Source organism: Dama dama, chromosome 30 (genome assembly GCF_033118175.1).
Source record: "Dama dama isolate Ldn47 chromosome 30, ASM3311817v1, whole genome shotgun sequence".
Classification (NCBI taxonomy): Eukaryota; Metazoa; Chordata; class Mammalia; order Artiodactyla; family Cervidae; genus Dama; species Dama dama.
In genome coordinates this window covers 19,651,788-19,674,813 of record NC_083710.1, presented here as the reverse complement: position 1 = coordinate 19,674,813, position 23,026 = coordinate 19,651,788, and the positions used below count along the sequence as shown (strand labels likewise).

General features: G+C 47.0%; 1 protein-coding gene and 1 long non-coding RNA gene across 2 annotated transcripts in view; one reads left to right on the top strand and one right to left on the bottom strand.

Annotated features, from left to right (window-relative positions):
- LOC133049518 (uncharacterized) overlaps positions 1 to 23,026 on the bottom strand; it is a 304,845-nt gene that overhangs the window by 235,044 nt on the left and 46,775 nt on the right. The window lies entirely within an intron of this gene.
- The window catches only part of ERICH6B (glutamate rich 6B), a 49,800-nt gene continuing 45,317 nt past the window's right edge, over positions 18,544 to 23,026 (top strand). Inside the window, exon 1 of the mRNA XM_061133821.1 lies at positions 18,544 to 18,880. Within this exon, the coding sequence (XP_060989804.1) occupies positions 18,544 to 18,880 (337 nt within the window). The remainder of the gene's footprint in view (positions 18,881 to 23,026) is intronic.

Below are 23,026 nucleotides of genomic sequence, written 5' to 3'. Positions count from 1 at the left end.
AAGTGAAAAGTGTTAATCCCTCAGTCATGTCTGACTCTTTGCAACCCCATGGACTCAGCCCACCAGGCTCCTCTGTCCATGGAATTCTCCAGGCAAGAATACTGGAGTGGGTAGCCATCCCCTTCTCCGGGGGATCTTCCTGACCCAGGGATCGAATCTGGGTCTCCTGCATTGCAGATTCTTTACTGTCTGAGCCCCCAGGGAAGCCCCAGCTTTACATTCGTTCCCAGCTGTGGTCGTACACATAGGGCTCTGGGGCTACTCCAACCACATTCATAGTCACTCTCTGTAAGAAAATAAACACCATCTGCAGTCCTCACCCAGGTCATAATTTTCCGAACCCTCAGCAACAGGTGGAGTCCCATAGCCCTAATCAAATCAGTGTGTGCAAGAGGCTTTCTACAAGCTTTGGGGATTCTAGGAGGCCCGAGGAGAGGTGCAGCGCTAGCTCCCAGGTGGTGGCTGGCACAGACCCAGAACCCACTCGTTCCTAGGACCCTGTCGCCTTTTGGCTACAGACGTTTCTTCCCTTGGAAGAGCTCACTGCTTCAGAGGTATCTCTCTTTGAACAAGGACGCGGGTCCAACCTGGGATGATGGGTCTACCAAGGTCAGCTACTCTATGTCCTACAAAATTCCTAACACGGCATCCTGCAGGCGCCCAGCACCATCCCGGGGTCTGCAACGTGAGCAGACAAGCCCCTCTGCCTGGACGCCTGAGGTTCCAGTCTTCACATCGAGGTTAGCTTCTAAACGACCAGAGAATTACTCATGGAAAAACCCTGCGAGCAGCTAGTAACAAAAGGTTCCCTTTGCTCTTGGTCTTATCAGCATTCCTAGCAAATAACTGGGCATTTTCAGGGCACATGTGACAACCTTCCTCTCTCATTCTGTCCCCTCCAGTTTCTCATTGAAATCTAAAATGTCCCCAAGGGGACTTCTCTGATAGATCTGTGGCTGAGAATCCACACTCTCAGTGCAGGGCGCCCCAGGTTCAATTCCAGGTCAGGGAATTAGATCCCACATGCCGCAACTAAGACCTGGCGCAGCCAAATAAATTAATGCCCCCAAGAACTCCACTCAGTATTATGTAACAGCTAAATGAGAAAAGAATTTGAGAAAGGATACCTGGATATGTAGAACTGAATCACTTTGCTGAAACTAACACATTGTTAATCAACTAAGTGTTCGTCACTCAGTCGTGTCCGACTCTTTGCGACTCCACGGACTGTAGCCCACCAGGCTCCTCAGTCCGTGGAATTCTCCAGGCATGAATACTGGAGTGGGTTGCCATTTCCTTCCCCAGGGGATCTTCCCAACCCAGGAATCGAACCTGGGTCACCTGCATTGCAGGCAGATTCTTTACTCTCTGAGCCACCAGGGAAGCCCCAGTCAACTATATGCTCCAATATAAAATAAAAAGTTTAATATCAATAAAGTAATCACTTAAATGCACCCTGATTCTCTAGTCCACCGTATGAAACTTAGCCCCTCTAGCCAAGACGGCTGAACTTGACCCTTTGGGGAGGCCTGCCTGGAGTGGCGGGGGGAGGAGCCCAGCGAGCAGGCAGCAGCAGAGAGGAGCAAAGGCTGTGAGCGGGACAGGAAGAGCCCAGCCCTCTGTAAGTAGGGCCTCGGGGTGGCTCGGCGGTAAAGGTTCCGCCTGCCAATACAGGAGACGCCGTTTCAATCCCTGGGTCCAGAAGATCCCCTGGGGAAGGGCATGGCTACCTGCTCCAGTATTCTTGCCTGGAGAATCCCATGGACAGAGCAGCCTGGTGGGCTACAGTCCATGGGGTCGCACAGAGTCAGACACGACTTAAGTAACGTAGCATGCACACACTCCGTAAGTAGGTGCTCCCCACCTCCATCCTCTTTCCATTTCTTTCCATTTCAATTCTCTTCCCACTTCCCTATGTTAGCTAAAGCCTTCCCCCCTCCCCGGCCCTGGGATATCCTCTGGCTAGATTTGAGTTATTAACACATCAGGAGGGTCCATGTCCCTGATGGACCCCACACTCCAGAAGCCGGAGATGGTGCTGGCATCCTCCTAGCTCCCTGTTTCCCCACTGACAGATAATTACTCTTCCGACTGCTGCTAAAATCCCCCTCCCCCTCTTCCATTCATAACATAATCACACTGTATTATAATTTGTTTTTCTGTCTCCTGGCTTAAACACAAAGCTTTCTCAAGGTCTTCCTCAAGGTGTGCCTTCTGCAACACTGCAGCCACCATGCCCAACAGTTTCTGGCACATAGAAAGTCCTCAGTAAGTGTCTGCAGAAAGAAAGAAGCAAAGAAGGAAGGGAGAAGGATAGGAGGGAGCCTTGGAAGCTTATCCCTCTCAGTAGCAAATGTTATAAGGTCTGGTTAATGCACGGGATGATAGAATCAGATTCACAAATGTTTGAGCAGCCTCGAAGCGGGAGGCAAAGTCAGCAAGATGAAATTTAATACTGATCCATATAAATGCCTGCATCAGCTTCCAAAAATAAACCTAAGTTTAGCACCCCCCAAAAAAAAAAAGGTAAAGGAACATAAAAGCTATCTTCAAATGTATGCAGCCGCTGTGGATCATCAGACGACAGACCTGGGGCGGGGGGAGGGGTGCTGCTTGAAAGCCCAAGGGAGAAAGATTTCACAGCAGAAGTCTGTGTCATTTGTTACGTGCTAAATGCAGTGCCTGGCACGTAAAAATGGTGGCTGAATAATTCCACCACTTATTGTGGTGATCTTTCTTATCGTTATTATTACCAGCATCATTGTCATTATTTATTATTTATAAGAGCTGTCCAACAGCCTGCCTCAAGAAGCACTGAACTCCACTCCCTGGAAATCCAAGGTTATCACTGGGGAGCCACCTGTCTGGGGAGTTTGTCGACCAGATTCCTAACCCCCAGCCCTGCCTTCCCTGTAATCCTGTGATTCAAAGAACAATGCTCTGTACATCCTGGGTAGCAAAGCTGCAGATACAATTCCTGGCTGAGCAAACTGTCTTTCATACAAAGAAGCTTTTGCACTGCCTGCATTTGTTGTAGCGTGCCTCCTTGCAGCCACCCCTCGGAAGCATCTCTTTGATGCTGAAAAATAAAATTGCTTTGTGTGAAAGCTCCCTTAATCTTATATAGATACAAATGCCTTGTATCTTTGGGGATATGCCAAACTGCTCTTAGTGTTTCAGAATTAATCTTATTAAAGAAAGCTCTGTTTAATCCCCAGTGCTGTTTGCTGGAGATGCTGAACAATTCCACATCTATTGCTGCTTTACCACGGGCCCTCCCGGATTTAGTGCTGTCTGAGAAAACACATCAGCGAATCTAGGCTGGACAATGGCATTCCCACTTTGGGTTCAATGCTGTAGTTGTAGAAATGCTCCTTTATATATGTTTATGTTGATTTCTTAATGAAAGAAAAGGAATGGGTCGAAAGACTTGCCCGTTGTGAAGAATAACAAGTGGAATAATGAGTTGCCTCACTGACCAGCTCAATATAATTACATGTGATAAGCCAGTGCTGCTAATATTGCTAAGAAAAAAAGGAGTTCATATAAGGTCACTGTCTGTTGTCTATGTTTAGCCTGGGTAGCAAGAGCTGCAGATACTATTCCTGGCTGAATTGTATAGGAATATACACAACCTAGAATACAGGAAACCCCTGGTTACAATACCTAGTTTGTACAATGTATTTTCTATATCAGTGTGTTTACACACACATATATTCATACCAGTCAAGTGAAATTACAACTTCCTCCCTCCCGACAGACTTCTGGATCTTCTCTATTAGGAGACAACAGTGAGTGATCCAAACATGCAATCATATAGAATAATTATGCATTTATCACTTTCAATGCATTCTTATGATTTCCTACTATGTGCCAGGCATTATTTAGGTGGCAGGAATACAACAGCAAACGAGAGTGACATTCCTATTCTCAGATATACAGATAAATGAACATGACACAAACGTTATGCAGAAAAGAAAACAACATGATGAAATACACAGAGATTGGGATGTGAGGGGCTATTTTAGATCAGTTGCTCAGCGAGGGTCTCACGGGGAGGTTGCAATTGAACTGACACTCGAGGAGAAGGAGCCAGGCAGCTGCAGATCTGGATGAAGAACTTTGCAGACAACTGTGTGTTAGTCACTCAGTCATGTTCAACTCTGTGACCCCATGGACTGTAGCCCTCCAGGCTCCTCCATCCATGGGATTCTCCAGGCAAGAATACTGGAGTGGGTTGCCATTCCCTTCTCCAGGGGATCTTCCTGACCCAGGGATTAAACCCAGATCTCCCACATTGCAGGCAGACTCTTTACCATCAGAGCCACCACGGAAGCTCTCACAGACAATGAGAAGGACTAATGGAAGCCCCCTGAGCTTGGAACATGCTGGAGTGTGGTGCATAGGGGGAGCAGTTCCGGGGTTCCAGGAGGGTCAGAAAAGAAGCAGGGGCCAATATGGCAGGCCTTGGAGGCCTTTCAACGTGAAGTGGAAACCACTGGAGGGTTTCCAACAAAGTCATCCATTTACTGCCTTGCCATCCTACTATAACCACAACTGGGTGTGTGTGCTGTCTGCTTAGTCGCTCAGCCACGTCCAACTCTCTGAGATCCCACAGACTGTAGCCCTCCAGGCTCCTCTGTCCATGGGCATTCTCCAGGCAAGAATACTGGAGTGGGTTGCCATGCCCTCCTCCAGGGGATCTCCCCAGCCCAGGTCTCCCACATTGGAGGCAGATTCTTTACAGTCTGAGCCACCAGGGAAGCCCAAGAATACTAGAGTGGGTAGCCTAACTCTTCTCCAGGGGAATCTTCCCAACCCAGGAATCGAACTGGGGTCTCCTGCATTGCAGGCCAATTCTTTACCAGCTGAACTATCAGGGAAGCCCATAACCACAGTTAGTAATTTATTTTGTCACCTTTTTATTATATACTTCATGTGTTATTTACAGCCATGATCATACCTGTTTATATGCTACTGTATCTTGCTTTTTTTTTTTTACTAAACCTTTTCTCATGTTTTTCAATATATTCATTACTAAATCTTAATGCACACATAATGTATCATTCATTAGCTATATAAGTTTATTGACTAATTCCCCAGATGAGGCATTGGCAAACTATAGCCCTGCATTTGTATATAAAGTTTTATTGGAATACAAAAAAAAAAAAGGACATGATCTAATTTATGTGTTAAAACCAATCACCTCTGAAGAATGAATTCTTGGAAAGCAAGAGCCAAAACAGGGAGGCCACTGTAGAAGATGGTGCATTAGACAGGAGTGATCACAGTGGTGATGGAAGGAAGAATGGATTCAGGACATTTTTTGGAAGACAGCGTGAAGAGGACTTACTGGTTGATCAGCAGGCTTAGGAGGATGAAAGAGAATAATCAAGGATGACTCCACGTTTCCACATCTGAGCAACTGCATGAATTATACCAGAGGTTCCCAAACTTTCTCAGTTCACAGCACTCTCAATATCTCAGTGAATTTTTCACAATGCCCCCTAAGCCAAAAGAAACCTACAATGGTTTTCATTACTTATCTCCAAGTAATTTAATAAACACTTGTGTTACATTTTTATTGTCAAATGAATATATATTTATGTTGAAACTTAAATATATATGTTGAAACTTAATACACAAAAATTGAAAGAAAAAAATAATGCTTTTACTTCAGTCTTAAGTAGCCACAATGACTTCCTAATAGAATGTGTGTGTCTATCAGGCACTGCATGACTCCAGTCTTGGAGTCAGATTGCACGTGGCCACCCTCATTTCCTGTTCCATGCTGATTTTTGCATGGGATTTGCTTTGTATCTCAACAATTTCCCCAAATCCAGCTTTACAAAATATGCCATCAATTGAAAGGAAAGCAGTGTAATCTAAACCAGTGAAAGTTGTTCAGTCGTGTCCAGCTCTTCGCCACCCCATGGACTGTGTCCATGGAATTCTCCAGGCCAGAATACTGGAGAGGGTAACCTTTCCCTTCTCCAGGGGATATTCCCAACCCAGGGATCGAACCCAGGTCTCTTGCATTGCAGGCAGATTCTTAACCATCTGAGCCACCAGGGAAGCCCAAATCTAAACCACTAGTTCATACAATATCCAGCAGAAGCTGAGTATGGCTGTTTTCCTAAAAACTTTTAAATCCACTGCAGCATCCCTGTGAGTTCTCTGCAGTACCTGGGAAGCTTTGATGCTCAGATTGGCCAGACCATTTAGTGACAGGACATGGGTGAGGAATGGCAGGGGAGATACATAAGTGAGGGTTGCTTGGTTTGATTTCCATGGGGGAAATTCAGGGATTTCCATGGGGAACACCCAGGAAGAGCTATTGACGAAGAAAGATTAAGCAAAAAACATGTACTTCAAAAACAAATTCCATTTCATCTTAGTCTAGGAAAAATATCTACTATCCAGTATTCTTAAGAAACAAGGTGTTCTCTGGCTAATTTTCTGGATAACTAAGACCTAACCAGAGGGACTCCCCTGGTGGTCCAGCGGCTAAGACTCCACACTTGTAAGGCAGGGGACCCCTGGTGGTCCAGCGGCTAAGACTCCACACTTGTAAGGCAGGGTCCCTTGGTTAGGGAACTAGATCCCACATGCCGCAACTAAGACCCAGCACAGCCAATAAATAAATATTCTTTAAAGAAAGAGCTAACCAGAAAACTTTTTTTTTCCAGCTGTTACTGTTGAAAAATCTCTTGGCTTGGACTCAGTTCACTCCCTGACATTGTAAGTATTGCCCATGAGCATAACTAGATGTATTAATAACTGCAACTGTGTCTTCTAGGTCTCGAAGGCTGCACAATCATGACTGCAAATAATCCTTACTACCTTCCCTGTGGGCCATACTGTTATCCCAGAAACAGTGATGGCAAAATGCATCTCCATGAAATGAACTGTATTTTAAACATATTGTTTCCCATCAAGGGCATAATATTAACATAAAGCCTAGATGTGACCATCCACGGGGCATCTGAAAAAACACAGACATAGGATTACAAACTCTTAAGCACAACACCTATAATCCAGAAGGTTCTAAAAACTGAAAGTCTGCATGATAAGTTTGTGGCAAACTCATTTGGACACAAAACCCAACCTGCTAGAACTTGAAAGTGTTAGTCACTCAGTCATGTCTGACTTTGTGACACCAGGGACTGTAGCCTGCCAGGTTCCTCTGCCCATGGAATTTTCCAGGCGAGAATACTGAAGCCATTTCCTACTCCAGGGGAATCTTCCTGATCCTGGAAGCAAAATCCAACTCGAACTGATGTGGGCTACTTAAAGTTTGTTTTTATCCCACTTATTGTGAACAATTTTGTGTCTTGCTGCAAAAACACTAAGATTCACTACAGTGCCCTTCTAAGGGCAGACCTCTCTAAGGTTGTTATACATCTGTGATATATTCACCCTAAGGCCAGTTGAAATTAGAAAAAAAATCTTAATTCCACAATACACTGGCCCCAGGGGTTTTGAATAAGAGATAGTCTTTAGAAATAGAGGGCAGAAAGGAGCCTAGATCTCTTCTAGGTCAATCCATTAACATTAGAAGTGAGAAAAGAAGCCTAGACAAATGTGTGGGAGGAGCCAGTAATGTGTTCAAAATCACATATTCAGTTTGGAGCTCAGCCAAGACAGAACTATTTCTCCTGCCACCTATAGAAGGCGGCCTCTGTGTGTATGTTAGTCACTCAGTCGTGTCCGACTCTTTGTGACCCCATGGACTGTAGCCTACCAGGCTCCTCTGTCCATGGAGTTCTCCAGGCAAGAATACTGGAGTGGGTTTCCATTCCCTTTTCCCAAGGATCTTCCTGACCCAGGGATTGAACCCAGGTCTCCTGCATTGCAGGCGGATTCTTTACCACTGCAAAGGCGGCCTATACACGTGCTCAAATATGTTAAGAACACAGGTCTTAGCACTCTGCTGGGGCACACTCAAAATACATGCCTCTACTGAGACGCTAAGTTGAACCATCTGAAAAGAAGAGGCCATGGGTTATAACAGTTCCCTGCTTTGTTTCAAACCATACTGACAGTTTGAGGGAGGTTAATTCAAAGCCATTCTATACGACTCTTGAAAATGAGTCCAGTAAGCTTTTAATTAAGGATGTCTTTTCATCTGAATGAATTTCCTTTTAGCAATTAGAAACTCTAAAGATTATTTCTTTGTTCTTTTAAATAGTTTCTTTGTTCTCGGAATATTTGAAGGAACCGCTAAGAACTTGAGTTGTAAAGACTGGAAAGATGACATCTCTTGCTAATCCCCTCTGGTACAGGGCGGTTTAGACTTGGAACTGAGCGGATGTAGTCTGAATCCCAAATGTGGTGCTTAGGAACCATGGCCTAAGCCAGTTACCAATCTCTCTAAGGTCTGGTTTTCTTCGTTGAAAAATAGGATAATAATACTTTACCAGATTTTTGTGAATCTTGAAGTTTAAAAGTAAAAGTAAAATACTTTGTTCTGGGTACCTAGTAAGTGCTCAGTAAATGACAGGAAGCCAGCTTTCCCCTCCCTCCCTTTCCTCACTCTCCTTCCTGGATCATGGAGAACACACATATTTAACTGTAGCAGAGGAGGAGGCTTTGAGAAGGAAAAGTGAAAGTGTTGGTAGCTCAGTTGTGTCTGACTCTTCGCCACCCCATAGACTACAGCCTGCCAGGCTCCTCTCCATGGGATTCTCCAGGCAAGAACACTGGAGTGGGTTGCCACTTCCTCCTCCAGGTGATCTTCCTGACCCAGGGATCCAACCTGAGTCTCCTGCTTTGTAGGCAGATTCTTTACCATCTAGTGTGCTAAGAGCTCGCCTTCCAAACACCACAAGCCTTTCTGCCCACAGAGCAGCCAGTATTGTAAAAGAACACCATACTTGGGGACGGGAGATACAGGTTCAAGTCGGAGCTTGGCCACTTATTAATTGTCTGACTTTAACCAAGACCTTTGCTTTCTCTGAGCGTTAGTGGTGTCATCTGTAAATTGCAGAGAATAGCGTTTGCTGCACAAGACGGCTATAATGAATACATTCAATACGGCGCGTCTGTTACAAATATATAATACATACATATGTATTATATAATACATATATATGTATACATAATACATATAATACAACTCAGAGTATTCTACAAATCGGTAAAGCCTAGGGAAGACAGAGAAGAACCCCAAATGTGAAAAGAGGAGAACATTTTCCTGATTTAAGTAAAAGAGAAGGCAGAGGTGAAAACTTATAACCCTGATGGTTTTGACACTGGTGCTGGGCAGAGTTCCAGGACATGTCCTGTGATGGTTGGGAAGCATCTGGGAGAAGTGACAGGCTGTGTGGCTTCCTGGAAGAGCAGGTCATGGAGGGCAGGACCACTCCACCCACCCCTTAAAGAAGGGGGTAGATCTTGAGGAGGGCGGAAGTCTCAGGGAGCCAAAGAGAAAGGGGCAGTAGAAAATTGAGGGGGCCGGGCTCAAGCGTCAAGGGGCGGGGCTCTGAGAGCCAAGAAGGAGGGGCCTCGAGGAGCTGAGAGGGAGAGTCTCAGAGCAGAGGGGAGGGGTCTCAGAGCCCCGTCCTCAGCGGGCTCTGGTTTAACATTTGTGTCCATGATTTGAAGAGGACACGGTTAATAGGGATTGGCCGGCAGCCCAATGAAAGCTTACTGGGAGGAGCTGCAGAAAATGTGAGGCCCCGGTTAGAAAGCAAAGGAACGCCCTGCCCTTTTTTGGAGAAGGTGCTCCAGAGCCCCCAGGGTTAAGTGTTCTCAGACCCCCTCGCAGTGCGGGGAGGTGACCTCACACTCAGGCCGGAGCTCCTGACACCCTAACAGCACGGCAGCCAAGACTGCGGAGGAGGGCCTAGAAACCACACCAGCTGTGAGCTCTGGAAGGAACTCCTCCATTCAATAAATACCCAGCATTACCTACTATGGCGATGTTCTAGACGCAGGCTGATTAGTGAAAACAAAGATCCCTGCCCTCGGGGAGCTTACGTCCTAGTGAGAGGAGACAGATAATGCCGGTAACAAGTGAATAAAGCACGTAGTATGTTAGGAAGCGAACTCTGGGAGATGGTGAAGGACAGAAGCCTGGCGTGCTGCAGTCCACGGGGTCGCCAAGAGTCTGAAACACGACTGAGTGACTGAACAACAAAATGTTAGGGAAGTGATATGTGCTCTGGAAAAAAGGGAAAGTGGAGAAGCTTAAGGGAGACAGGAAATGCTGTGATGGGGCAGGTGACAGCAAGCAGGATGGTGGGGACCGGCCTCATTGAGGCAGCGCTGGGAAGGAGGTGAGGGGTTGTGAGCCAGGCAGATACCTGGGAAGCAGGCCCTCGGGACAGGGAGAGCAAAGGCCTCAGGTGGGCCAGCACCAGTGTGGCGGGGGTGAAGGGAGGGAGGGGGAGAGAAGTGGGAAGGAGATGGGAGACGTGATGGAGGCCAGTCAGGAAGGACCTCACAGGCCCTGAAAGGGCCTTGGCTTTTTTTTTTTTCTAATGACGTTAGTTATTTGGCTGCATGGGGTCTTAGTTACAGGATCTTTAGTTGTGGCCATGTGGGATCTAGTTCCCATGTGGGATCCCTGACCAGGGATTGAACCCAGGCCCCCTTAGCCACTGGACCACCAAGGAAATCCCAGATCTTAGTTTTTAATCTAAAAGATGGGAGCCCTCGAAGGGTTGTATGGGGGAGAGTGAGGTGATATGATTTGTGTCTTGCAAGCTGGCTACCCTGTGAAGAACAGACATGCTAGAGGCCACCTCAGTAACCCAGGCAAGATGTGATGGTGGCTCGGACTGGGAGGGGAAGTGACGGGATTCAGAGAGGGTGAGAAGTGGGGAGGTCCTTTGGTGGGCTGATGTAGGGTGGGAAAGACAGAAAAGTGTCACATGACCCCAAAGGCTTTGTCATCAGCCAAGAGGTCCGGGGAGGAAGAGCAGGGTCCCATTTTGGACACAAGAGTCTCAGATGTCTGTTAGACGGCGAGTGGAGATGCTGAAAATGCAGCTGGAGGGCTGAACCTGGAGCCCTGGGAGAAGGTCTGATCGCTCCCTTCAGACCCTTGAGCGGCTGCCCAGTGGAAGAGGAGTGAGAGCTCTTCACTGAGGCTCCCCCAGGACTGAAAAGTGCTGATGAAGGGGAGGGAGTCAAAGTGAAGAAGGCTCTGATTCAACGCCAGGACTTCCAAACCAGGCTGTTGGGAAACTGAATGAGCGGCCTCATCCAGGCTGTTTTACAATAGCTGACAGTTCCCCTGAAATCAGGGCTGAGAGTCAGAAAACAGACTGACCCATGGGGAGAGAGGTTCTGTATCGACAGATGAAACAGCACCACAGAATTCCCTTGGGCCAAGCAGCCTCGTAGAGGGGTCTGGCCTCCTAAGGATGAGGGCGCTCACTCACCGCTGTCACTCCCTGTGGGCCATCACTTCCCCCGGGGCCCAGCCACTAGGAGCTGAACTGAAGGATGGGCAGACCTGAATATCTAAACCTCCGGAAATCAACCCTGAATATTCATTGGAAGGACTGATGCTGAAGTTGAAGCTCCAATACTTTGGCCACCTGATACGAAGAGCTGACTCATTAGAAAAGACCCTGATGCTAGGAAAGATTGAAGGCAGGAGAAGAAGGGGACAACAGAGGACGAGATGGTTGGATGGCATCACCAACTCAAAGGACATGAGTTTGAGCAAGCTCCAGGAGATGGTGAAGGACAAGGAAGCCTGGCATGCTGCAGTCCATGGGGTCACAAAGAGTCGGACACGACTGAGCGACTGAACACCACCACCTAGGCTTCCATCAGTACCAGGAAGCAGTCTTTTTCCTCTCTCTGTATCAAGAGTTATTTAAGGCCTTAGCAGGACACACAAGACACACTCACACATATACACACTTACAAACATGTACAGTCACACACACCCTCAGAGCTGGTTAGGAATAAGTGTGCAATAGTAACAACATGAGTTTCCTGGGAGGCGCAGTGGTAAAGAATCTGCCTGCCAATTCAGGAGACTCAAGAGATGAAGGTTCGAACCCTGGGTCAGGAAGATCCCCTGGAGAAGGAGATGGCAACCCACTCCAGTATTCTTGCCTGGAGAATCCTATGAACAGAGGAGCCTGGTGGGCTACAGTCCATGGGGTTGCAAAGAGTCAGACATGACTGAGCATGCGTGCAGAAGTAACAACATACCTCATGTCTGTGCCTGGTACTACGTACATGTGTCCATATTGCCTCACTGAATCCTCATAGGAAGTTGGTACTATTACTGTCCCTATTCTACAGATGAGGAAACTAAGTCACAGGAGAGGTAAGAACCTCAGTCAAAATCATACAGCTTGTAACTGGCCAAGCTGGGATTTAACCCCAGGAGACTGAGCCTCAATCCCAACCTTCTCTTTCTCAAGGTGAGTTTTCAATCTTGCTTACCTTCCTCTTTCCATTCTCACACAGACCTCTCCTCTCCTGATGGTCTAGAGCAGGTACCTCAGAAGCAATGTTGAATTATTGACCAGGGACTTGGCCAAGTCACAGAGCTGTACCCCCCTGCTGGAGCCAGGGGAGGGGTGGTGGTTGGACCCAGAGGGCATGGAACCTGGGGCGAGGGAGGTCAAGCAAGGGAACCCAGACCCCTCGTGAGACCCTGCGGAGGGGCCAGAGGGCACTCAGGGTCACTGGGGCAGGGCCATCATGTGCCCTCTGTGTCAGGAAGGAGGGGGAGCCTTCCTTCCTTTTGAGATGTGAAAGCAGGCGATGGTGGTCACAAAGGACTGCCTTTGGTGTTGAGAAGCCAGGGGTCAAATGAGGTCCCTGGGCTGCTTCCACGGAGGGGCCAGGAGGAGGCATGAGGGAAGGACCACTGTGCTGGCCAAGCTGTCAGAGCCGGACCTTGTTGTTGTTCATTCGCTCAGTTGTGTCTGACTCTTTGCAACCCCATGGATGGCAACACACCAGGCTGCCTTGTTCTTCACCATCTCCCAGAGCCTGCTCAAACTCATGTCCACTGAGTCAGTGATGCCATCCAACCATCTCATTCTCTGTCACCCACTTCTCCTCTTGCCCCCAGTCAGAACCTTAGATTTCCTGATCTTCACCCAGGGCATCACAGAGGGCCTCAGGAGGTGGACAGAGCCCGGTCCTTACGGCACAGCTGGTTTCCTGCCCTACTGCAAGGCCGGCCCTCTGACCACAGTTGGTTTCCAAAGCATGAAGCCTTTCAGCATGTCAGTTGGGCCCCAGCCCCAGTGAGAGGGACAAAGAACAACTCAGGAGCAGCCACCTCCTCCAACCACGAAAACCAGAGGAGAGACCTTGCTGAGCCCACAACCAGAGCACGGAGCCCTTCCTAGGCCATCATCTGGGAGCCAGAGGCTGTCACTCATCTTCCTCCTTCAGTCTAGTCATCCAACCAGCCCTGTAAAGACAGAGTGCTCCGTCTTGTCGCTTTATTTTAGTTACTTGTGTCTTCCTATTTATTTCAAGTAAGACTATTTCAGGAGTCCTGGCCTTAGCCCCTCAGAATGACAGATGAGATCCAAAGAAAACCTCACCATAGGGAATTCAGGTGGCCTCTGACTCACAGCATGATGCAGAAGGGGTCAGGCAGATAGAAATCTACGAGACTGTGGTTCCATGTTGACCTCCGGCATCAAGTGTTCCCCTCTTCACTAAATAAGCACATTCCTCAGTAAGGATACTGGGCAAAGCACAGAGCACATTATTACAGCTTTTCTTTGATCATCCATGCCTTCATTCAGCAGGGACCACTGAGTAGCAATCATGTGCCCAAAACGCGATGCTGGGGGCGGGCCTGCAGCCGTGAGCTGTCCAAGCGCTGTCCCCTCTGCCACCAAATGGCCTCCGGTTGAAGGCCCCACCCCTCACCCGCCAGAAAGATCAAGCCAAGGAGGGCAGTGTGAGAAAGAGTAGACCTCCCAGGAGCTTTTGTTTTCCTGCTTTTGATGGAGACGTGACTCTATTTTCTGATAGAGACAGAGAACTAGGCTTTCCTACCAGAAAACAACAGGACACATGCAATGATAAGCCTGCCTGGGAATCAAGGTAGCGACGTGGACAGAAGCAGAAAAGGAGACCTGTCCCAATCAGAGAGGGCAGCCTCCACTCCACATCACTGTCCCTGCAAGGGGAAGCCAGCCCAGGGTCCCTGAGACACCTTTTTCCAGGACAAGCCAGAACCCCTGACTTTTGGTGAATTTTGCCAATTCTAAATATCTGTTCTAATTTTTTTTTAATTATTTAACTTGAATAAAATAAGTCTGGCAGCCTCCTTTGATTGAGGCAACCTTTTTGTAAAGCTGATCTAGGGAAGAACGAGCTATAATCGGCTGATTATAAGTAGCTCTTATAAAGTCGATGTATTGTGTTGTGGCCACAGAAATTAACCCGCAATTGCTCAGAAACCAGGGTCAAAATGAGTCAAGATCTAAATCCCAAGTCAAAACCGAGATGTCTGTCTCAGACACTGGATATCTGGTTGCCATTACCATCTATTTCTGCCTGACAGCTTTTATTATAAATTTCTAGGAGAATTAAAGGGACAGTGTCGAGAATGCAGTTTCTTTTCTGACCTTTGGAATGAGACTGCAGCTGACTGGCGCGTTTTTTCCAAGACCTGATGAGAAAACAGAGACAGAAGACTCTTAACCATGCATGACAGCGTGCTGTTGATAAACGCCTTCTGGGCTGTACAGGGGACTGGCTGATTTTGATCTTTTATTTAAGCAGCTAAAAAACATGAACGTCAGGAGGGTCTCCGAAGTGCAAGAAGGCCTTTGATGGAGTGGCTGGTGCCTGGGTGTGCGCCTTCACCTATCCCAGGGCTCGGCTGGGACAGAACCCCATCTCCATGGGCTCTCACGGTCCTCCCACCCCTTCCTTGTCCCTGTGGTTTACAGGCCTCAGGAGCAAGCAGGAGTTCTACCTGGACAGCTAACCCTTAATGCAGCTTCTACATCATAACAGGTGATGCATTTAGGTTGTACATCAAAATAAGGCTGGAGAGGCTCCTTTAAAACAGAAGAGGCTCCCAGAGACAGAGATATAAACCCCAAAGCTTTCCCACAATTCAGCCTTTGTTGCAAAGGCAACATCCTCCACGGTCACCGCCTCAAAAAGCAGTTGAGATAGCCTACGTGAAAGAACGTGCACACAGGCCTGTAAAGTGATGGAGAGAAAGCAAGTCAACTGCGGGGTGAGCTCCCAGGCTCTACTTCCTGTCTGGCGAGTGGCCGCAAGAACCCTCCTGCCCCAGAGTCACTTTAATCACATCGCCTTCCAGGTCACCACCCAACACAAGATGCTCAATATGGGTGTTAAAGTCCGCCACCCGGGCTCTCTCTGGACTTTTCCTGCCTTGTCACCCCTGCCAGGGCAGGTCCAGTTACTCCCCACCTTCCCACCCTTTAAACCATCAAGCGATCCACCATCCTTCAAGCTATTTCTCCTTCTCCTCGGATCTCACCATCAGTTCTTTTCCGGATTTACATTTTATGAAGCTGCCTGTCACAGGCTGGGTTCTCTGGAAATAGAGGGTAAGATGTAAACTGTTGAGAGGCAGCTGGGCTTAGATGCTAAATGTGTCTCTGGGACCAACCCCTGAGAAAGGACCAGCAGGGATACAGGATAGACTAAGGGGGACAGTGCCGTGGAGCAGGCTTGGCAACCCTGACTCAACTGGAGGAAGCAGGGTGGGGGGCAGAGGGGCCCGTGATCTCTCAGAGGTGTCCCGCCTGGACTTTTACATCCCTGCCTTGTTTCATCACCAGATGCAGCCACCCCCAAGAAGGGAGTGGTTTCTGGAAGGTGGCCCCCAGCAGCTGAGGCAGACCTTAAAGGAGCTGGGGGCTGGGGGGGGCTGGCTGCTGACCAACTACCCCACAGCCGGGCAGCTTGTCCTTCCTGGAAAAGAGGTCTGGGCAGCGCTCCTCTATATGTTCCCCACCCTGCCTCCAGGCTAATCCTATGGGAATCCAGTAATCCAGGGGCTCTAGCAACCCTAGGGGTGCACAAATATGGCCCATTATTGATATCAGCCCCGGTTCTTGGACTCTTTATTTTTTGAATTATTTATTGTATTTGGTTGCCCTGGGTCTCTGTGGCCGCGTGTGGGCTTTCTCTGGGTTTGGCAAGTGAGGACTACTCTCCAGGTGCGGCGCAAGGGCCTCTCCGTGGGGTGGTTCCTCCTGTTGGGGAGCAGGCACGTTAGAAGGCAGGCTCAGTAGTTGTGGCCCCCAGGCTTAGCCGCCTCTCGGCATGCAGAATCTTTCTGGACCAGGGATGGAACCCGGGCCCCCTGCATTGGCAGGTGGATCCTTAACCACTGGACCACCACGGAAGTCCTGGATTCTTTAATCAATAGCAGTTGATGAGGCCAGACAAGAAATCCAGGCAAGGCTTTACTGAGACTTGTGAGACTTGTGCTGCAGCTAGTACTAGGGAGCCAAAGCAAGTAACAGGTACCCTTGCAGTCCTGTGAGATGGGGGCAAGTTGGTCCCTAAAATGGGGTGAGGGTGGGAGTCGATCAGTGGGACCAGTTGGAGGGGTGACTTGCATGGTCTGCCTACCCCGGCATCTCAGAAGTGGAAGGTAGGTTTTAGCCTTCCGTTCTCTCACTGTTCATCATTTGCCCCAACTGCACACGCTTGCAGTTATTTTTAGTCCCTTATGGTTTCTTTGTATTCTGTTCCAGGAGACATTTTTCCAAGTAGAAGCATTGCAGTAAAAGGCCCCAGGTCCAGCCTGTCTCACTAGGAAGGTCTCTGCACATCACACCCCTCACCTCAGGCATCATGTTGCACGTATGCTAGAGAGTTAGCCTCATGATCTCATCTGGCTGGTTCCCTAGAAGAGAGCTTCCCAATCAGATATCTGGGGAAAGCCAGGCAAAGAAATTTCTCTCTAAAGTCCTTAGAGCAGACAGGAAGATTTCGGGTCTGTTACCTGCAGCTTATCCCATTGTGCAGGGTAATTATTAACATTTTTAAAATTTGGGGATGCCCTGCTCTAGAGACATCTATTCTTGGTCCTTCTTTCAGTCACTGATCATTTACTTTGGGGACCTTTTATTATTCATCAGGCACTGAGGCAACTATTGGAGAGAGAGTGGGGAACAGGCCACACAAGGTCACTGTCATTGAAACACTTAGGGTCTAGTGGAAAAGAAAGGCTGAACAAGTACACATGGAAACAGAACCATAAATAGAAATAGGGTAAGTGCTCTACGAGAGAATAACAGGGTGGGAGAGTCAAAAAGGAACTGTAAGAGAAGTCAGAGAGACTGGCCAGCCCTGGGAGCCCTGGAGTGGGGTTCGCATTTTATTCTCAGTGCAAGAGAAAGCAATCGGGGGACTGTGAAGCTATGGGTGTCCTGATGTGGTTAATATTTTCCCAAGAACACTCCTGGTGGAGAATGACTATAGGGCAGCAGTGCTAGTGACAGGTAAGCCAGTTAAGAGCATGTAGCAATAACCCAGACTAGAGACGGTGCAGTTAGCTGCGAGCAGTCACGGCGGATCGGAGAAGAGAGGAAGGATCTGAAATAGATTTGCAAACAAGAATCAGTCCTTCCTGGGGCTTCCCTGCTGGTCCAGTGGTTCAGACCCCGTGCTTCCAATGCAGGAGCTGGGGGTTCGATCCGTGGTCGGGAAATGAAGATCCTACATGCCACGTGGCACAGCCAAAGATAAGAATAAAATGTTTTTTTAAAAGAAATACTTCTTAAAAAGGAGAATTAATCCTTCCTACCCTCAAGAAGTTTACATTCTGTTGGAAAGACAGATGTAGAAACTGTTTAATATAGCAAAATCATTACTTTCGTGGAAATATAGAAGGTATTGATGGAGCCTAGGGTGGAACATGGAAGACCCCCTGGGGAGATGTAGGTGCTCACAGTTATGTTAAATCTGGGGAGTAAAAATAGGCATTTGCTGAGTAAACTGACTTTGCCAAGGGGGTGGTGCTTCCAGCAGAGGCTGGAAGACATGCCTGGGAGACGTCCAACCACAGGGACCTTCACGGGCCAAGGCCCCGCCCACGGTGTCTCGACCACCCTGCCTGCACCTCTTCCATCGTGCTTGTCACTGTGTATGGAAGTCTGTGTTTGACTGTCTGTCTTTCTCCCCAGTTTGAAACTCCTGGGAGACAAGTCCGTGTTCTGATTATTGTAGCAATGAGTATTTCTTAATGAATAAGCAACAGTCTTCTAATGATGGTGCCACTAAACACCAATCACTCCCTCAGTTTCCGGCCCTCCTGGTTTACTTCAGGTCATTTCAAAGGCGATGCCTTCAGCTGTGGTCTCTCTCCAAGCAGCTCCCAGAGGGTAAACCCTCTGTCTCCTCTCTCTGTGACTTTTCATGGGCCACCAGGTACTGATCTACACTCTCCCAGGGCCATCCCAAGACCACTGAATGAAATGAGCACACAGTCTGCAGTAGGTCATTACTGACTAACGGGTTTTTACTCCTTCCTTGTTGCCAGGATGATGAAGTAGTGACTGCCTGCTGCAAAAGGCTTTCACCTGCTAAATGCCTCCCAGCATGTCTGCTGAAAATCTTGAGCCATCAGGACCACCACCTCCTCACCCTTCCACAACTTTCCACCACGACACGCAGACCTTCTCCTCGATGGAAGAAGGTACTAAGGGAGATGAGCAGAGTTTAACGGAAGGACTTTTACTTCCTGAAGAGGATGAGACTCCGGAGAAAGACCAGTACCTGGAGAGGGAGGCAAATTACCTGAAAGGAAACGAGTATCAGTTTGAACAGGATTATCTGAAGGGCCATGAGAATCTGCAGAAGAAAGAGCTCCTGGAAGGGAAAATATTTCTGTATGAGAAGTTTCTGGAAGCAGGTGAGTATCTGGGGAGGACGTCCCGTAGATGGCAGTTCTAGCTCATTACAAGGCCCGGGAAAAAAAAGAACAGGCTTGAGTTACAGCCAAAATGCAAATGATCAGTGCTACTCACCACACTGACAGCCTCCTGAATCATTTTTGATCAACCTACTCATGATTTCAATAGCTGTACCCCCAAGCCCTGAGCCTACCAAGCAGACAGGGAGACCTGATGATCCAACGGGAAGCCTCTGTTCATAAAAAGCAAAAACAGACAAACAGAACACACCCCCTAATTTGTATCTTTTCCTTTTCTTGTTGCACAAGTAATACATGTGCATGGTGGACATTTGAGAAACTGTATACAAGTAAAAAGAAAAAAGCAAAAGCAAAAATCCGTCTTATTCAGGGTTTTCCCCAGTGGTCCACTGCTTAAAATTCCACACCTCCACTGAAGGGGCCATGGGTTCAATCCCTAGTTGGAGAACTAAGAGGCCACATGCTGTGTGGCCCAAAAAAAATTTTTTTTTTAATTTCTGAAAAATTCACTCCCATCCAGAGATGATAATCACTTTCACACCTTGATTATGTCCTCCCCAGACACTGTATAGTGCTTGTAACCTGCCCTTTAAGGCATATTTATTTCTATATCATGTGCTGTGCTTAATCGCTCAGTTGTGTTCAATTCTTTGTGACCCCATGGATGTAGCCCACCAGGCTCCTCTGTCCATGGGGATTCTCCAGGCAAAACTACTGGAGTGGGCTGCCATGCCCTCCTCCAGGGGATCTTCCCAGCTGCAGGATTGAACCCAGGTCTCCCGCATTGCAGGCAGATTCTTTACCATCTGAGGCACCAGGGAAGCCCAAGAATACTAGAGTGGGCAGCCTATCCCTTCTCCAGGGGATCTTCCTGACCCAGGAATCAAACTGGGGTCTCCCGCACTGCAAGCGGATTCTTTACCAGCTGAGCTACCAGGGAAGCCCCTTCTATATCATAATTACATATCAATATTACATATTTATAGGAGTATCATTTCATGCTTTCGATTTTCTACAAATCATTTTATTGGCTACATCACCTTGTATTATATTTTAAACCATAATTTTTTTTGGCCCCACTGTATGACTTGCAGGATCTTAGTTCCCTGACCAGGGGCTGAACCCACACCCTTGGCAATGAAAGCCCTGAATCCTGACCACTGGACTGCTAGGGACTTCCCCAAACCATAATATTTTTAATTGGCTTCCTATTATTAATCATTTATTGCTTCTGTTTTCTGTTACCTTTCAAAACAGCATGTTGATAAATATCCTTATAGCTAAATTTTATTAATGAGCTCTAATTATTTTCTAGAACACATTTCCATAATGTGTTACCAAGTCAACAAAGACTCGGATGCTTCCCTGGGTGCCCATTCAGGCCCTGGAAGGCGTCATCTTACCCTGCTGGTGGATACTTAACTTTGGAGTGGTTTCTCTTATCCTAAGGCTCACATTTTCCCCATACTGTTTCTGCAGTTGGCAACTTTTCCTCAAGTTGGGTTTTATCATTTGGCAGTGGTCTCCTTGTGCTATTGCTCCAAGTGGGTAACACGCATTTATTCACAGGCCACACAGTGTCTTCCCCTGATGTTATGACTGCGTGGCCATATCCAACCAGAAACAGAAAGTTAAAAATCCAGGTCATCTGCATCACCTTAATGATGACCTAGAAATAGAACTATTTTCTGGAACAAGCAAGCATCTCAGGCAGCTTGAATTTTTAAATCCCAATCTGACTGTGCACAGCCCACATCCTAAAAGCTGGGTGGTTTCGGCAGCCACACAGGTGTTTCACTGTTACATCCTCTCCATCAAATCATGGCAGATGTATCATCCTGTCAATACATTCGTACTGCCCTCACCAGTTTAGTTAGCACACTGGAGAGGTCATTCCTCTTGCTGGGAAATTCTCTTTTCCGTGTGTCTGCACCACTGAGCTCCCTCCCAGAATCCTAACAGCGCTGTTCTGCAAGTACCGAGAGTAATTCTAATGCTGAAAAACAGCATTCAAGCCATTTCTTTTGCACAGTATGAATCAAGCATTCTTCACGTGTCCCTGCTACGTGTCGGACCTTCGTAAATATATTACCCACCAGCGTAGGACAAATAGAATGCTGTCAAGTGAATGGAACTGTATATAAAGCAAAAGCTTTGAAAATAAATGCCCTGCTAGCAAATATTGGCGAGGCACTGAAAAAAAAAAAAAACTGTAGAATACTAAAATGCCTTTAAAGGCACATGCAAGCATGTCTTAGTCTATGAAAACTCAGGGTACCAAGCCAGACTACAAAACAGATTAAGTTAAAAGGGTTTACAAGAGGATCTTTAATTTTTGAAAGAATTTACATCAAGATTTCTTTATGTAGAATTTCTTCCCAATACCTTAAAGATGTAACTGTTTATCCTTTGTTTTGAAACTCAGTGTCAAACAAGAGTGCTTTCCTGGCTCATAACAGATGTTTAGTAAATGCAAATTGGATCAAGTTCAATTTCATTCATTTCACAAAGCCAGGTGTATATATAGACACACACATACACAAACACATTTTTTTCTTTTTGTTGTTGTTGTTTTCATTTTGATTTTTAATTTTTATGGTGGAGTATAGTTGATTTACAATGTTGTGTTAGTTTCAGGTATACTGCAAGGTGGATCAGCTATACATACACGTATGTCTGCTCTTTTTTAGATTCTTTTCCATATAGGCCATAGCAGAGTATTGAGTTCCATGTACTATCCAGTAGGTCCTTATTAATTAACTATTTTATATATAGTAGTTTGTATATGTCAATCCCAATCACTCGTATTTATTTTTAAAAACAGCACTGTGAATTAATCAATGTCTATAAAATGAACCCACAATGACAAAGAGGCTTCCATATCACTGGCTAATGGATGGATTATTAGAGGTTAGTGGTGAAGTACTGTCATGAGACAGATTCTCATACCTCATCTGGCCTCAGAAGGAGAGAATGCCATGATCCACTAGTGATGTCTGCCATAGCATCAGGAGAGAGGGAAGGAGCCTGATGTCGTTTATTACTTTGGTGGCAGATGTGAACCTGTCACAAAGAGCACTTTTTTCTTCCTCTCTCAAGAGCTTGACTGCATAGGTGTGAACACCAGTTCTCTCCCATTTATCTTGCATGAGTTTGGACAAGTCACTTAACTGCTCTTAGTTTTCTTAGCTGTAAATTAGGGATAACACTGAAAGTCGCTCAGTCATGTCCGACTCTTTGTAAACCCACAGACTGTAGTCCGCCAGGCTCCTCTGTCCATGGAATTCTCCAGGCAAGAATACTGGAGTAGGTAACCTATCCCTTCTCCAGGGGATATTCCCAACCCAGGGATCAAACCCAAGTCTCCAGCATTGTAGGCAGATTCTTTACCATCTGTGCTACCAGGAAAGCCCAAGAACACTGCAGTGGGTAGCCTATCCCTTCTCCAGCAGATCTTTGTGACCAAGAGATTCAACCAGGGTCTCCTGCATTGCAGGAGGATTCTTTACCAGCTGAGCTACCAGGAAGGCCCTTCGGGATAACACTAGCCCTACTTTATGTGAAGATTAAAGGGGTTAAATTATGTAAAGCATTACGAGCTATGCCAGGCATATAGCATATAGCATATAACCTATGTAAGTGCTAGCTATTATTATTATTATATATTATCATTCCCTTTACCACTGACTTGTGAAGGGTAGGTAACATCCCCTGGCCACATTGCTCTCTTTTGTAAAATGGACATAACAGAAAGACAAGACAAGATGCAATGAACTAGGGTGTGGAAGGAATCTATGCCCCCACCCAACTACTCTGCAGGCAGATCAATTTCACAGACTCTCATTGCCCTGGACCAATCAGTATAGCGTCAGACCAACGACCCCCATCCCCTCTCTTCTTTAAAGGGATGATTTTCTCCATGGTTTGTGAGAAAATCCAATAAAATTGGATGAGCAAACTGAATATCAATGCAGCACCAACTGTCACTGAATAATCAATAGTCACGTGTGACGGATCTCCCCGGATTTGAACCGGGAGGTTCCAAATCACTTTTGTGAAGCATGGGTGTGAACCCAGGGGTGTCAGACTTAGAAGATCCAGCACAAGGGTGGGCCTTGGACCTTGGACATGGTGATTACCCGTTCCAGG